The 17568-nt window shown below is 42.2% G+C and overlaps 1 protein-coding gene across 1 annotated transcript; it reads left to right on the top strand.

Annotated features, from left to right (window-relative positions):
• Positions 1–2208: 2208 nt before the first annotated feature.
• LOC115130452 (BMP and activin membrane-bound inhibitor homolog) lies at positions 2209–6122 on the top strand. The gene is made up of 3 exons (XM_029661617.2): positions 2209–2753; positions 4242–4520; positions 5133–6122. Exons 1-3 carry the CDS (start codon positions 2678–2680, stop codon positions 5549–5551), a joined length of 774 nt encoding a protein of 257 aa, XP_029517477.1. The 5' UTR covers positions 2209–2677; the 3' UTR covers positions 5552–6122.
• Positions 6123–17568: the final 11446 nt, after the last annotated feature.

Below are 17568 nucleotides of genomic sequence, written 5' to 3'. Positions count from 1 at the left end.
CAGTGGGTTAACTGCCTGTTCAGGGGCAGAACGACAGATTTGTACCTTGTCAGCTCGGGGGTTTGAACTCGCAACCTTCCGGTTACTAGTCCAACGCTCTAACCACTAGGCTACGCTGCCGCCCCATAAAAGCTTACCTAGCTAACATTCCACGAAGCACCTAAATCCTGTTCGTTCATGGAATTCTGAAATAAACTAATTCTCAAGTTGAACACTTTAGCCTAAAATAGGTATTCAATATCCTAATATTCCTAACCCATGTAGGCCTATAGCCCACAACCCAGACATGGGATGGCTGGCTGCTACATAATAGGCATACGACATTGGTGAATAACACTTAACCTTTTTCCTGAATAATGTAATTTATGATTGTTTGGTTGTAATTCGTTCTTGTCTCTCAGTCAATCAACTTTTAAAAACATTTTTTTTCATTATTTGTTCTTAAAAAAAAAAACGTCCAACTGTCTTGGACTACAGTTTTCAAAGTAATCAGAATCAACAGAATAGACTAGTGGCGTTTGATTTGGGCTGGTTGGTTTTGATATCAATCGGAGACTAGTGCTGCTGTGTGTTTTGCATGGGATTGTTTCGAGGGTAATTGAGTGTCCGTGTCTGTCTGTGTCGTCTCAGTGGCGCCAAGTGTCTTTTTGGATTGCTAATTTCTCTAAACGCCTATTAACCACCCATAACATCCATTTACACAGGCAGCAACAATCTATACTGAACACAAATATAAACACATCATGCAACAATTTCAATGATTTTACTGAGTTAATGTTCATATAAGGAAATCAGTCAATTGAAATAAATCAATTAGGCTCTAATCTAGGTATTTCATGTCTAGGCAGAAGCACAGCCATTGCTGGGCCTGGGAGGGCATAGGCCCACCCACTGGGGAGCCAGGCCAAGCCAATCAGAAAATCAGAATATTTTTTTACCCACAAAAGGGCTTTATTACAGACAGAAATACAGTGCCTTGCGAAAGTATTCGGCCCCCTTGAACTTTGTGACCTTTTGCCACATTTCAGGCTTCAAACATAAAGATATAAAACTGCATTTTTTTGTGAAGAATCAACAACAAGTGGGACACAATCATGAAGTGGAACGACATTTATTTTTTGATTTGTTAAAAAAGTTTGAAATATCCAATAAATGTCGTTCCACTTCATGATTGTGTCCCACTTGTTGTTGATTCTTCACAAAAAAATACCGTTTTATATCTTTATGTTTGAAGCCTGAAATGTGGCAAAAGGTCGCAAAGTTCAAGGGGGCCAAATACTTTCGCACGGCACTGTACTCCTGAGTTTCATCATCTGTCCGGATGGCTGGTCTCAGACAATCCCGCAGGTGAAGAAGTCAGATGTGGAGGTCCTGGGCTGGTGTGGTTACACGTTGTAAATCCAGTTGGACGTACTGCATTATGTTGGAGGTGGCTTATGGTAGAGAAATTAACATTAAATTATCTGGCAAAAGCTCTGGTGGAAATTCCAGCAGTCAGCATGCCAATTGCACACTCCCTCAAAATCTGTGGCCTTTAATTGTCCACAGCACATGGTGCACCTGTGTAATGATCATGCTGTTTATTCAGCTTCTTGATATGCCACACCAGAAATGCTCACTAAACAGGGATGTAAACTAATTTGTGCACAACATTTGAGAGAAATAAGCTTCTTGTGCTTATGGAAATTTTCCAGGATGTTTTATTTCAGCTCATGAAACATGGGACCAACACTTTACATGTTGCGTAATAGATCTCTGGCATAGGCTGGGGAACCTGCTCGTGGTGGCGTCCGCCTAACGAGGCAATTTGGATAGGCTACATACAGACAGGTAGGTAAAGATGAGCTCATAGCCTAAGTTCTAAATAGACTAGACTATGTTTTCATTATTAGTTTATATTCTACCTGAATAGCCTAAGGCATGTATAGACCTATTTTATGCTGCTTTTTATTAAAACAATGTAGCCAACACTCACGGCTACATTGATTGACCCAAACTGTAACACTGTTACATTGCATTGACTAGTTAGTATAAGAGAGTGTATGGCACTTACATACAGTAGGAGGAATGTTAAATTGTGTGAATGCAATGGAAATCAATGGGAATCTAAAATATGCTAATTGCGCTAGGGATGACCCAATGAGCACTCAGTGGGTGGACTTAGGTTACGTATCGAAGTCTGGCTCAGATATTTCTTCAACTCAAGAGCCTCTCCCCGAAGTCGACTAGTGAAGTGTTGATGCGAGAGTGAGCAACCATTTATTCACATTTCGTTGGTTTCGGATTATAAATGTTATGCACAACCATCATCGCGGGTGTGTGTGAAGTCGGAGTGGACAAGTAGTTGCAAGATTTATCACTTTTTCTACTCATGGAATGTATTTTTTTTCTTATTTTCAGCAGCTATAAACATTCCGTTTTTTTCCTGCAGGGCTATTCAAGTAAGGTAAAAGTCGGATTTTAGGGCTATTTCTCTTGTAACTTAGTTTTCTCGATGCAGGAACAAGCCATTCGTTTTTTTTGTTATTTTCTTACGTCTTCCAAACGATTGTGATCGTGGCAACATTTGTTCGCGGTCCACCGCTATCTTCTGCAGCGTTCATGTAACCTTGTTTTTGAGCTCAGCCCTACGGGTTTTGCTACTGGGATAAGGGGACTAAAAAGTTACTTGTCATAAATGGATCGCCATTCCAGTTTCATTTGCATTTGGCTACAACTGGAACTGTGTGCCATAGCTGTTCTTCTTACTAAAGGTAAACATTGATCCCTAAAAACGTGCTTTTAAGTTAGCTTTTTTGGATATGTTTCTAAATGTCTCTCAATCAACAATACGTTTTATAATTTTACCAGATATTCCAACACCAGAGGTGTCGTAATTGTTATAACTAAGAAAACGCAACTTTCTATCCAGCAGGTGTTCTGTGTGTCCCCCATGAGTTCATATTGCAAGGCCTTCCATTATGGTAAAATTGGCACTAAACAGACTGAATGACTCAAATGGTTATCATAGTTCTCGCGTTTGTGCACACGCACTATTTGATACGTGTGATATTATGTAGTCAATGGTCAGCTCAGGATGTTTTAATAAAATGACAGCATGTAACTGAGACTCTGAAAGTAGCCTACACACAAACAGCTTGTAACAACATACAAAGGCCCGTATTTACTTGGGTGCATCTCTGTGTTTTTATGTTTGTTGCTGTCTTGTAACACAGTGTTAATAAAGATAAGGATTTCTATTGAAAAGTATAACAACTCTATACAAATAGCCTGTGCCATATTTAACCGTTTTAAAACCACAGCCAAAGAGTAAACTGAAACATCGGATTATAAGTGAAACGCTACTCATAACATTTACAACGCGTTTTTATCACTATTTTTATTTCAATAAAGAAAAGGTGCAAAAAATAATAATGATAAGGTTGTTTGGTGGAAGCTTGTGAGATGAGAAGCCAGGGGAACACCCAGCCCATCCTGACCACACTAAAGCTTGCGTGCAAGCTGAAAAGGGAGTCTCCTGCACCACTCTCACCCCCCTTTACAAGTTTCCACTTGGGTTGAATTTTTGAAAACTTTGGCACACAAACCACTAATTATAAGCTACACGGTTCCTGTTTTATAATACGGACTAAAAGGACCATTTTGCACGGAAAGCTCTTAAACTCGGCTTATTTGCTGTAATTTAAACAGAGAAATACTTCTCAAAGTATTTCAGCGTGTACCTTGTCATTTACATGTATTTTGCCAATGTTGCCAATGTCACTTCAGTCCTAATCTGTGAGTCTTAAAAAGATAAGTAGTCTGGTTTCTGGGTCTTGAAATAGCGAGGTGACATCATGATTTGATTTTAAAAGCAAAGTAGGTAGACTATAGGCAAGGCTATTGACCTTATTTTATTCTGGGATAAGTTATTCACACAGCGTTGTGCGTGACTAACTCATATAGCCTACGTCCAGCTGACAAGTTTATAACATTTCACTTATTTTACTATGAAACACAAGATTTCTCCCCTGTCAGAATACGTTTGATTTCCCAAACTGCTAACGTTACCCTGTTAGAAAACATAGGCATAGTCCGTGCATACATTTCAAATCTGTGAATTAAGACGTTATTATTACTAGATAATAATATGTAGAATGTGTGGTCTGACATGTTGGTGGTGGGTAGGCTATAGCCTAATATTTAGCCTACAAGAAATCATAAACAAAGACTTACATGCATTTCCTAATTTTTTATTTTAGGAGAAATACGGTGTTACTGTGATGCCCCCCACTGCGTGGCCACAGGCTACATGTGCAAATCGGAACTAAACGCCTGTTTCACCAAGGTGTTGGACCCTATGAACACGAACTCGCCTCTCACACACGGGTGTCTAGATCCCGTAGCAAACGCTGCCGACGTGTGCAGCGCTAAGAACACAGATGCCCTGAGTGGGGGCTTGTCCACACTAGAATGTTGTCACGACGACATGTGTAACTACAGAGGACTACACGACCTGGCGCACACCAGAGAATCTACAGGTAAGGAAGGGGAGAGAATGGAAACTTTCAATTGCCCTACTATGGCTCTGTAAACTGTATGGATATTGAAGTTATTATATTATGTTCTATTCTACTCTTTTGACAAGGTTCATAATGTGTGATAGACAGAGCAACCAAAGTGACGATTTGTTGTGTAGCCTACTGTTTACATGTGTCATAGTCCTATGCTGGAACTCTATCGACAACGGCCTACTGTAAGGACATGCTGTCCATACACTTTTGTCTTTAACAATTCCGTCTTTAACAAAACTTCAGTTTGACTTTTAATCGGAAGCCAGCGTGGGGGTGCCTTGTAGAATATCCCTTCTCAGACTGTATGTAGTGGTGCCGAAATACTAGCTTAATTGAGTTATGGAAAGGTGCATACAGCCTTACAGAGAGGAAGGGAGAGCTCTCAAGTAGGGATTTCTGTTATGACTCAGTCCAAGGGAGTTTAACTCGTTTAGTAGCTGAATAATTTTTTTGGGGGGGGCTCTTATTTTAGAAAGGCGACTCATTGCATTCACCTTCTGAAAGCAGAAGACAGAAGTTTCCATTGAACATCGGTGTACATTGCACAATAAAGTAATCGTATTTTCCCTCCACCTCCAGACCACGGCAGGTACCAGCCTGAGAGCAACAACCATAACCTGGTCACGCGGGTACAGGAGCTGGCCTCTGCCAAAGAGGTGTGGTTCAGGGCGGCGGTGATTGCGGTGCCTATCGCGGGAGGCCTCATCCTGGTTCTTCTCATCATGCTGGCGTTAAGGATGCTCCGCAGCGAGAACAAGCGGCTGCAGGACCAGAGGCAGCAGATGTTGTCACGGCTCCACTACAGCTTCCATGGCCACCACACTAAGAAGGGCCACGTGGCAAAGCTAGACTTGGAGTGTATGGTGCCTGTGACGGGCCACGAGAACTGCTGCCTCACCTGTGACAAGATGAGACAGGCAGACCTGGGAAATGACAAGATACTGTCACTGGTACACTGGGGGATGTACAGTGGGCACGGGAAGCTGGAGTTCGTGTAACTTACTTTTCTAAGATCGTTTGACTTCACTTTATGTCCCACCACACCCTTCCCCACCCGCCCCCCAAAAAACAGCCAAGACTGCCTCCTCCACTCGTTGGGGTTTCTCTTTTAACTTAAAAAATGAATCCCCTTTTTTGTCCATTGTACTTATCTGTTTTCTTCAATGGAAGAAAAAAAGAGGACAGAATTGAACGCAAGCCTTGTGGTTTTTGCTAAAGGAGCACTTTACTTGAAAATTAAAGGCAAACCAATGAGGAGCTGAGCGGGCAGGGCTGAGCTGACGGATTGAAAGAGCTCTGTCAAGACCCTGTCTGCCTGTGCATCCTGGACTTTACACAGACTGCTGAAGGATTCCAAATCGGTCTTATTTGCACATTTGTAAAAACAAAAAAACTTTGTTTTGCTTAAAGAAAAGCTAAATAGGAGAAGAATTTTACACTGACACCAGGGTACAAAAAAGTACTTTTTGAGGAGTATAGGTGACTTAAGGTGTGTACACTCCTCTGTATGTTTCTTGATCCAAGCTTATTGTAAAGATTGAAAATATATATATTTTTGTCTGAAAGAAACACCCTGTTCTGTGTGTTCTTCCCTGCTACGTGTGTGTGAGAGCGAGAAAGAGAGATGAGAGCTGTGGCTCATGTCAGAGAGGCCTTTTTTCTATCTGTTTCTTTCTGGGTTGTGTGTCTATACAGTACTATGTGAGAGGATGTGTGGCGAGAGAGGAACACGCTGCCTCTGTGATGTGTGTGTGTGTGTGTGTGTGTGTAGGCCTGACTTCATAGTGAGGCCATGTTTCACAGTAGTGCTCCATATGACTCAGTCATTCTTGAACTTCCTCCAAAGGTTAGGATCTCAGCTTCAAACAAATGTTGTTTATTTCATTGCACATGCTGGATTCCTCCTGGAAGTAGTGTGGATATTTATTTTATACTCAATCGAAGGCCTGTATAATCCCTCCCCATTCAGCTTCTCTGGATGTGTTTCTGCCGACACACTAACCCTCCTGTATCCAACCTCGTGTTGATGAAGAGGGCTTTTTTCCCTGCCAAGCAACTAGGCTAGCGATTGTGCCAAATATCTTATTACACCACTTAGAAATAGATCTCAAGTGTGATGGTGGGATTTGTTTTATTAAGAGAGTTATTGATGAGCTATTAAGATAGTTAATATGGAACCTACAGACTTATGGGTTTAATAATGTGAAGCCTGTATTTTTTTTATATTGTTGTTGAAAACCCCCATCACTTCTTTTCCCAGTATGTGTTCCTCTCCCATCGATTTGGCCTTCTACTTTATTACATAGTAATACTTCCCTGATGACGTCTGAGAGGGGAGGGATGAACATGCAGGAGCACAAACACACACAGTATGCACTCACCCACGCACACACACACACACACACACACACACACACACACACACACACACACACACACACACACACACACACACACACACTCTCAGGGAGACTAGTAGGGCATCTTCATACACCGGATGCACCGTCACAGTGGCCTACAATAAAAGTATTCTCCAGGCCCATTACGATAGGCTACCATTTTGCTGAGAGGCAGGCGGTCATGCTGTTTGTATTGACATGCACATGTAATGAGGTGGTCAACTGGTTTCCTTCAAAATCCCAATTTGTTTTGAAGTGACTTCAAACTCCTCCCTTTCTAACTTGCCAGTGAATTTGTATTGATATACAGTACCAGTCAAAAGTTGAGTCACCTACTCATTCAAATGTTTTTCTTTATTTTCTACATTGTAGAATAATAGTGAAGACATAAAAACTATGAAATAGCACATGTAGAATAATGTAGTAACCAAAAAAGTGTTAAATGAATCAAAATATATTTTAGATTCTTCAAAGTAGCCACACTTGGACTTGATGACAGCTTTGCACAATCTTGACATTCCCTCATCCAGCTTCACCTGGAATGCTTTTCCAACAGTCTGGTAGGAGTTCATACTTGTTGGCTGCTTTTCCTTCACTCTGGTCCAACTCATCCTATACCATCTCAATTGGGTTGAGGTCAGGTGATTGTGGAGGCTAGGTCATCTGATGCAGCACTCCATCACTCTCCTTCTTGGTCAAATAGCCCTTACACAGCCTGGAGGTGTGTTGGGTCATTGTCCAATGATAGTCCCACTAAGCACAATCCAGATGGGATGGCTATGCTGGTTAAGTGTGTCTTGAATTCTAAATAAATCACTGACAGTGTCACCAGCAAAGCACCCGACACCATCACACCTCTTCCTCCATGCTTCACGGTGGGAACTACACATGTGGAGATCATCTGCTCACCTGCACTGCGTCTCACAAAAACATGGGGGTTGGAACCAATAATCTCAAATTTGACAGATTTCCACCGGTCTAATGTCCATTGCTCGTGTTTCTTGGCCTAAGAAAGTATTTTCTTCTTATTGGTATCCTTTAGTAGTGGTTTCTTTGCAGCAATTTGACCATGAACAGTTGATGTTGAGATGTGTCTGTTTCTTAAACTCTGTGAAGCATTTATTTCGGCTGACATTTCTGAGGCTGGTAACTAATGAACTTATCCTCTGCAGCAGCGGTAACTCTGGGTCATCCTTTCCTGTGGCGGTCCTCATGAGAGTCAGTTTCATCTTAACGCTTGATGGTTTTTGCGACTGTACTTGAAGAAAACTCAAAAGTTCTTTAAATGTTCCATATTGACTGACCTTCATGTCTTATTTGAGCTGTTCTTGCCATAATATGGACTTGGTCTTGTACCAAATAGGGCTATTTTCTGTATACCACCCCTACATGGTCACAACACAACTGATTGGCTCAAACGCATTAAGAAGGAAAGAAATTCCCCAAATTAACTTTTAACAAGGCACACCTGTTCAATTGAAATGCATTCCAGGTGACTACCTCATGAAGCTGGTTGAGAGAATTCCAAGAGTGTGCAAAGCTGTCATCAAGGCAAAGGGTGGCAAAGGATGTCCAAACTTTTGACTGGTGCTGTATATTCTGGTTGCGTCGGACCCTGGTTAAAAGTTGTGCACTATATAGGGAATAGGGTGCTATTTGGGGGGGGGGGGAGACTCTCACTCTCGCGTAGACTTGTCAAGAATCATAGGCTCATCTACTCCAGTCTCATGTTTTCCCACTAGCAGCTATGAGGGTGAGATATACAGCTTTTATTGGTATGTGACATTTTTCAACCTCATAGCGGGGAAGGTTAACTAGCGTGATTTAAATCAGAGGTGTTTTAATTTTTTTCTCTCCACCTCACTGACGATCAACATTCATGCAGTCGGTGCTGGGTGTGTGTGTATGTAAAGGGCTCTCATGGACTATGTTGTGGCCGAGTCATGGTAGTGGATGCACACCTTCTATATTATTCTTGTTTTCTCCTCTTCAGCAGACTCTATAGCAGGGATCATCAACTAGATTCAGCCGTGGGCCGTTTTATTTTCTTGAGGGGATGGTCAGGGTGCCGGAACATAATTACATATAATTTGTAGACTGCAAATTGACCACAAGAAGCCCAAACAGATATAATATTTGACTAAAACATAATAATTTAAATCTGTGCTTACATTTGTTTACAATCACATACACTACATGGCCAAAAGTATGTGGACACTTGCCCGTCGAACGTCTCATTCCAAATTCATGGGCATTAATATGGAGTTGATCCGACTTTCCTGCTATAACAGCCTCCACTCTTTTATTTTTTATTTTAATGGAATCTTTATTTAATTAGGCGAGTCAGTTAAGAACAAATTCTTATTTACAATGGCGTCCTACACCGGCCAAACTCGGACGATGCTGGGCCAATTGTGCGACCGCCCTATGGGACTCCCAATTACGTCCGGTTGTGATACAGCCTGGAATCTAACCAGGGTGTCTGTAGTGACGCCTCTAGCACTGAGATGCAGTGCCTTAGACCGCTGCGCCACTTGGGAGCCCAAGGTAAGACTTCTTTTCGGAAGGCCTTCCATTAGATGTTGGAACATTGCTGTAGGGACTAGCTTTCATACAGCCATATGCATTAGTGAGGACGGGCACTGATCTTGGGCATAAGGCCTGGCTCGCAGTCAGCGTTCCAATTCATCTCAAAAGTGTTTGATGGGGTTAAGGTCAGGGCTCTGTGCAGGCCAGTCAAGTTCTTCCACACCGATCTCGACAAACCATTTCTGTATGGACCTCGCTTTGTGCGCGAGGGAATTGTAATGCTGAAACAGGAAAGGACCTTCTCCAAACTTTTGCCATAAAGTTGGAAGCACAGAATCGTCTAGAATTTCATTCTTTCTATGCTGTAGTGTTAAGATTTCCCTTCACTGGAACTAAGGGGCCTAGCCCGAACCATGAAAAACATCCACCAGACCATTATTCCTCCTGCACAAAACTGTACAGTTGGCACTATGCATTGGGGCAGGTAACATTCTCCTGGCATCCGCCAAACCCAGATTCGTCCATCGTACTGCCAGATGGTGAAGCGTTGTTGCTTCTCGACGTTTCCACTTCACAATAGCAGCACTTACAGTTTACCAGGGCAGCTCTAGCATGGCAGAAATTTGACAAACTGACTTGTTGGAAAGGTGGCATCCTATGACGGTGTCACGTTGAAAGTCCCTAAGCTCTTCAGTAAAGCCATTCTACTGCCAATGTTTTTAAATGGAGATTGATTGACTGTGTGCTCGATTTTATACACCTGTCACCAACAGGTGTGACAAATAGCCGCTTCCACTAATTTGAAGGGGTGTCCTCATACTTTTGTGTATACAGTGTATATCTCTCAATTATGTATGGGAATACTTTGCTACAGATTTCCAAAATTAAAATCACTTGGAGTTGATTTGTTGGTGTCTTATGTACAACAACAAAAAATGTGGTCAGGATACTGCGGTCCGCCAGTTGGAGTACCCTGCTCTATAGAGATGTAAGGTTATCCATGTTAACTATTGATCATGAGTAGTTTATTACTCAGGATTTATCCTTAGTGAAGGTTACAGGTTATTATTTATCTTCTCTCAGCATTAACAACAAAGGTACATTACTCTTAATGCACAGTACAGTACATTAGTGTCATTCTGCCCTGTGACGAATGGACATTCTTTAAAACAAGACATGGAATAAATATTTATTCCACACAAAGCAAATTAATTTCCATTGAATGGATAAAAACATGTGTGGGTCCCCATCTAAATATTTATCCCTGCGTGTTAACATTTAGATATAAACCTTCCTCAAGAGAAAAATAATTTGGTTGGGAATGTTTACGAGATCTGACTGGGACTCTTGAAGCTTAATGTCACCGTCTGTAAATATATATTTTTTTAAAGAGGGCTTTTCAGTTGCATTTCAACCACGGTTAAATCAGCACAATATCTCTCCAAATGAAAGATAATGAATTAAAAGACGGTGACAGAGATGATAATGATTAAATTACAAGTTCCAAATAGATCTGACTTTGTATATCGGTGTAGCTAACAACTAGAGGTCGACCGATTTATGATTTTTCAAGGCTGATACCGATACAGATTATTGGAGGACCAAAAAAAGCCGCTACCGATTAATCGGACGATTAAAAAAAAAAATATATATATATATATATATATATATATATATATATATTATTTTTTTTATATATTTTTTGTAATAATGACAATTACAACAATACTGAATGAACACTTATTTTAACTTAATATAATACATCAAAATCAATTTAGCCTCAAATAAATAATGAAACATTTTCAATTTGGTTTAAATAATGCAAAAACAAAGTGTTGGAGAAGAAAGTAAAAGTGCAATATGTGCCATGTAAGAAAGCTAACTTTTAAGTTCCTTGCTCAAAACATGAGAACATATGAAAGCTGGTGGTTCCTTTTAACATGAGTCTTCAATATTCCCAAGAAGTTTTAGGTTGTAGTTATTATAGGAATTATAGGACTATTTATCTCTATACGATTTGTATTTCATTAACCTTTGACTATTGGATGTTCTTATAGGCACTTTAGTCTTGCCAGTGTAACAGTATACCTTCAGTCTCTCTCCTCGCTTCTACCTGGGCTCAAACCAGGAACACAACAACAACAGCCACCCTCGAAGCAGCGTTACCCATGCAGAGCAAGGTCTGGTCTCCAAGTCTCAGAGCGAGTGACGTTTGAAACACTATTAGTGTGCACCCCGCTAACTAGCTAGCCATTTCACATCGGTTACACCAGCCTAATCTCGGGAGTTGATGGGCTTGAAGTCATAAACAGCGCAATGCTTGACGCACAACGAAGAGCTGCTGGCAAAACAAACAAAATTGCTGTTTGAATGAATGCTTACAAGCCTGCTGCTGCCTACCACCGCTCAGTCCGACTGCTCTATCAAATCATAGACTTAGTTATAACATAATGACACACAGAAATACGAGCCATAGGTCATTAATATGGTCGAATCCGGAAACTATCATCTCGAAAACAAGACGTTTATTCTTTCAGTGAAATACTGAACCGTTCCGTATTTTATCTAACGGGTGGCATCCATTAGTCTAAATATTCCTGTTACATTGCACAAGCTTCATTGTTATGTCATAATTACGTAACATTCTGGCAAATTAGGCGGCCCAAACTGTTGCATATATGCTGACTCTGCGTGCAATGAACGCAAGAGAAGTGACACAATTTCACCTGGTTAATATTGCCTCCTAACCTGGATTTCTTTTATCTAAATATGCAGGTTTAAAAATATATACTTCTGTGTGTTGATTTTAAGAAAGGCATTGATGTTCATGGTTAGGTACACATTGGAGCAACGATACACACCGCACCAATTATATGCAACGCAGGACACGCTAGATAAACTAGTAATATCATCAACTATGTGTAGTTAACTAGTGATTATGATTGATTGATTGATTGTTTTTTATAAGATAAGTTTAATGCTAGCTAGAAACTTACCTTGGCTTGCTGCATTCGCGTAACAGGCAGTCTCCTCGTGGAGTGCAATGAGAGGCAGGTGGTTAGAGCGTTGGACTAGTTAACTGTAAGGTTGCAAGATTGAATCCCCCGTGCTGACAAGGTGAAAATCTGTCGTTCTGGCCCTGAACGAGGCAGTTAACCCACCGTTCCTAGGCCGTAATTGAAAATAAGAATGTGTTTTTAACTGACTTGCCTAGTTAAATAAAGATTCAATAAAGTGTTATGTAAATTGTTAATGAAAACTTGAAATCGGCCCTAATTAATCGGCCATTCCGATTAATCGGTCGACCTCTACTAACAACCCGTGCTGCTAGTCAAGAGTCCTGCTGGTTCGTTTTGTGTCACTGAGGCAAGGCTGAGAAGTCGTGCTAGTGAGGAGAAGGAGGAGGAGAGGAGGAGGACGACGACAAGAGGAAGGAAGAGGGGTCTGGAAGCGACCAAGCCAGTCCTCATGAGATGTGTTGAGACTCTGGCTATTAACTTACTGAAATTCAGAGAGCCCCCCCTAAGGATCCAGACTAGGCCCAGTAGTGACCTGTCCCCACCAGACCTTAACTGAACTGAGATGAACCCAGCCCTGGGCCTCTGGGACTGTGCCCCTCAGACAGACACTTTTCTCCATTCAGCACTCTGTGCACGTGACACCCTCATCATCAGTGCTACTATAAGGGCACTTATGGGCCCTTCTCTGTCAGTTGGAGATCGGGTCCTAAAGAAAGATGGCAGAACAATGTTTAACTCTCCTGAGAGACTGACATTTCTTACCCTCTGAGTCCCACCTCCTACAACCACACATCTCTCCAGTCAGAGATAGGCGCATATGGCATAACAAGGACGGGCCTTTCTTGTGGTTAAAAACCCTCTTTTGTAGTTACAATGTTATACAAGTCAGATGGGCCTAGTCATAGATGTAGGCATACGGAAGGGACATGTTTATAGTGGGACAGCACAATGTGCACCAGTTTGATTGCTTTTCATCTTGCTAGAGGACCACCTCCAACCTTTATGCCACATCCTGCTGTTAACGTAATCCCCGTACATCCAAACAGACTGTAGTCGAGGAGAGATTAAGTACATTATCAGGTGCCAACCGTGAGCACATTTAATGAACACAGAGTGTGACAATGGAGGCAGAACCTGAACATAACTGTTAAATAAGCCTCCCCCACACACACAAGAAAAAAGAGAGGGAGAAAAGCTAAAAGGTTGCGTGGATACTAAGGACTAATAATAATGGCTTTCACAAAGCTTATTGGCAGCTGGCCAGAGCCAGGCTACTCTCTTGAAGAGTACAGAGCAGGGACGGTGAGCAGCGGCAGCACCTTGAGTTGGCAGCCATAGCTCTCGGGGTGTGTGTGTGTGTGTGTGTGTGTGTGTGTGTGTGTGTGTGTGTGTGTGTGTGGTGTGTGTGTGTGTGTGTGTGTGTGTGTGTGTGTGTGTGTGTGTGTGTGTGTGTGTGTGTGTGTTGGCAGCCATAGCCCCAGGTGGGACACTGCTATGTGCAGGGAAGTTATACTGTGTGTGCATTGTGAGTCTTACATCCTAGGGATTACCTGATTGAAAGGAGAGATGACTGTGTTTCAGTGCATCTCCCTGACACTATTCCCTACTGTATGGAACATTTAAAAGGATGGCAGGCAGTGTTATGCCCACAGGATCTAGCCCCACAGTAACAGGTAAGACTGTGGAACTGCCTCCCAAAGGGCACTCTATTCCCTGTATAGTGCACCAGTCAACAAAACAAAAGCATAACAATGGCCATGGGGAGGAGAGTGGCGCTGTTTCCCTACTGCAGATTTCATCTTTAAGACCACGTCAGAGCAGATGCTATCTGGTTCACTAAGTCTCTGGGAGATTTGATAACATGAGCTGCACTGGTGTTTAGAAAACAATTATTTTTCTCTCCGGTGGATGGGTGTGTGCAGCCTGGATCAAAATCAAATTGTTCCATTTCAGTTTGGGTGAGTGGCCATTGTCAAGCGACACCCAAGAACATGCTACGGAAAAATGTGTCCAATGTATTTCATAGTAAGAGGGGCCCTACTAAGTCATCTACAGACAGACAACTGAAAGAAGGAGTCCATAAGTGATAAAACTTAGTGGAGCGATAAAACCGCTCCTGACAAAATAGATTTATCTATTTGTTTCTGTTTGAGAAATCACTAACTGACACAGCTAGCACATGTTGGAGGGCTACACCGCTGCAGGGCAAAGCATGACATTTAGACTGCTATGTTCCAAAACACTGGGGTAAACGCTGGGTAATTATTCTCTCTCAGAGCTTTACGACACTTTCTGGGGAACTTTCAAACGGCAGGGTTTGTTTGGGGAAAGTGTCCTATTTACCATTTACAATAAAAGTTGTTGCATCCCAAATGGCACCCTATACCCGATATAGAGCACTACTTTTGACCAGGGCCTGGGCCTTGGTCAAAAGTAATGCACTATATAAAGGATAGTATAAAAAATAGGGTGCCATTTGGGATGCAATCAGGGACAGACATGCAAAGGTTTTAGGTGTAAATATATACATTTTTATACAGTACATACACACATGGAAAATCATGTTTGGCATATAGGCCTACATGTGATTCTTGTTATACATTTCACAAACATGATATTTATTTGGAGTATAAAATTCTTGGTTGAGATTTGTACATACTGTAATGGCAGGAGTCAGCATTCCTGTATGCTGATAGACTACAGTATATAGTAGATCCTCAGAGCTCTACCTCTCCTCTCCACCTCTTTGATGATAGTTTATAGCCTATAGAACTGAAAACATTACTTTTGGACATTTAGCAGACACTCTTATCCAAAACGACTTAAAGTCAGTGTATTCAACTTAGGTAGGTAGGACAACCACACAGTCATGAAACCTCCTCTCCCTGTCCTCCTCTCCACCTCTCTCTACCTCTTCCCTCTGTCCACTCCCCCTCTTCCCCCTTTCCTCTCCACCTGTAACAGCTCTTGTTTGTGGTAGAAAGAGTAGACCAAGGTGCAGCGTGGAAAGTGTTCATGATTTTAATTCAAAAAACACTCAAACAAAATAACAAATTGAAAATGAAAGCGCACAGTTCTGTCAGGCAACAGTAACTAAACGGAAAACAAGATCCCAAAAACAGGCTGCCTAAGTATGATTCCCAATCAGAGACATCGATAGACAGCTGCCTCTGATTGGGAACCATACCCGGCCAACAAAGAAATAGAAAACTAGAATGCCCACCCAAATCACACCCTGACCTAACCAAATAGAGAAATTAACAGGCTCTCTAAGGTCAGGGCGTGACACCACCTCTTTGCAGATACGCTAGAACTTCAGACCTCCCCTCCCCTGTCCATATCTCTCTAGCGGGAGACAGGCCACGTCTACTTGGGTAATGGCTGGATCCTTAATGCCCAGTGATCCAGCACATGAGGTCATAAACCAGCCTCCCTGAACCCGAGGTCCCCCATCCAACCCAACCAGACACCTAGAGGTCACCACTCCCTGCTTCCTCTAGCACCCTCCACTACATCCTACATTAAGTGCATAGTCACTAGGGCAATTTACCAGTCACAGCCTGCGTCCTAAATGGCACCCCCACACATTGACATGGACTCTGTGCCGGTGACCCCCCTGTGTAGCCCTACTGTTATTTCCTGCTGCTCTTTAATTATTTGTCATTCTTATCTCTCTGTTTTAGGTATTTTCTTAAAACTGCATTGTTGGTTTAGGGCTTGTAAATGAGCATTTCACTGTAAGGTCTACACCTATTGTGTTCGGCGCATGTGACAAATACAATTTGATTTGATTTGATTCCCTATATCCTTCAAACTCAACTCTGGACCTAGAATCCAGTTCCACTGATTTGTTTCACTGTTCCCCTCTTGTCAGGGACTGATTTAAACCTTGGACACCAGGTGTGTGCAATTAATTATCAGGTAGAACAGAAAACCAGCAGGCTCCGGACCTCATAGTGTAAGTGATGAATACCCCATGCCCTATAACTAACTCTGGTCAAACGTAGTGCACAACATAGGGAATAGGGTGCCATTTAGGACAAAGCCACAGTCCCTCTGAGTCCCCATAGCTCAGTCCCGGAGAGTTTAGTTTGTTGTAAACATGATTCACTGCCCTCCAGACCTCTCAGTCTTAATGACTGTTTGGAAACTCTAGAGTGCAGGAGTAAACAGTGCTTCACTTTGCCAGACCAGACAGGCTGCCTCTCCCTCCCTGGTGTCCTGGTGCATCCGGTGGAATGGTGAAGCCGCCTGCCGCCTGGCTAAAGACCACGGCTCATAGGCAGGCCCATAGCCAGGTCAGATTTGACCTGAGTATTACGGTTATTGGGAAGGGTGTCTCTCTGTTTCCGAGGTGTGGTGCATTTTTAAAGCAAGGTCAGGTGTGATGAGCAGGTAGATCTCAAACTATGGTGGTCGGTGCCGTTTAAGATGAGAATGGCCTTATTTTTACAACAGCATACTGTCATTCATATTTATTTTGAGGCACACTTAACCAGCATGGCTACCACAGCATTCTGCAACGTTACCCATCCCATCTGGTTTGCACTTAGTGGGACTATCATTTGTGTTTCAACAGGACAATGACCCAACACACCTCCAGGCTGTGTAAGGGCTATTTGACCAAGAAGAAAAGTGATGGAGTGCTACATCAGATGACTTGGACTCCACAATCACCCGACCTCAACCCAATTGAGATGGTTTGCGATGAGTTGGACTGCAGAGTGAAGTAAAAGCAGCCAACAAGTGCTCAGCATATGTGGGAACTGCTTCAAGACTGTTGGAAAAGCATTCCAGGTGAAGCTGGTTGAGAGAATGCCAAGAGTATGCAAAGCTGTCACCAAGGCATCGGATGGATACTTTGAAGAATCTAGAATATAACATCTGTTTTGATTTATTTAACACTTGTTTGGTTACTACATGATTCCATATGTGTTATTTCATAGTTTTGATGTCTTCACTATTATTCTACAATGTAGAAAATAGTAAAAATAAAGAAAAACCCTGGAATGAGTAGGTGTGTCCAAACTTTTGACTGGTACTGTATGTGACCTGGCGAAAAATCGT

This window comes from Oncorhynchus nerka, linkage group LG6, assembly GCF_034236695.1.
Source record: "Oncorhynchus nerka isolate Pitt River linkage group LG6, Oner_Uvic_2.0, whole genome shotgun sequence".
NCBI lineage: Eukaryota > Metazoa > Chordata > Actinopteri > Salmoniformes > Salmonidae > Oncorhynchus > Oncorhynchus nerka.
The sequence above is the reverse complement of the archived record's forward strand: the minus strand, read 5'-3'. Positions and strand labels throughout refer to the sequence as shown.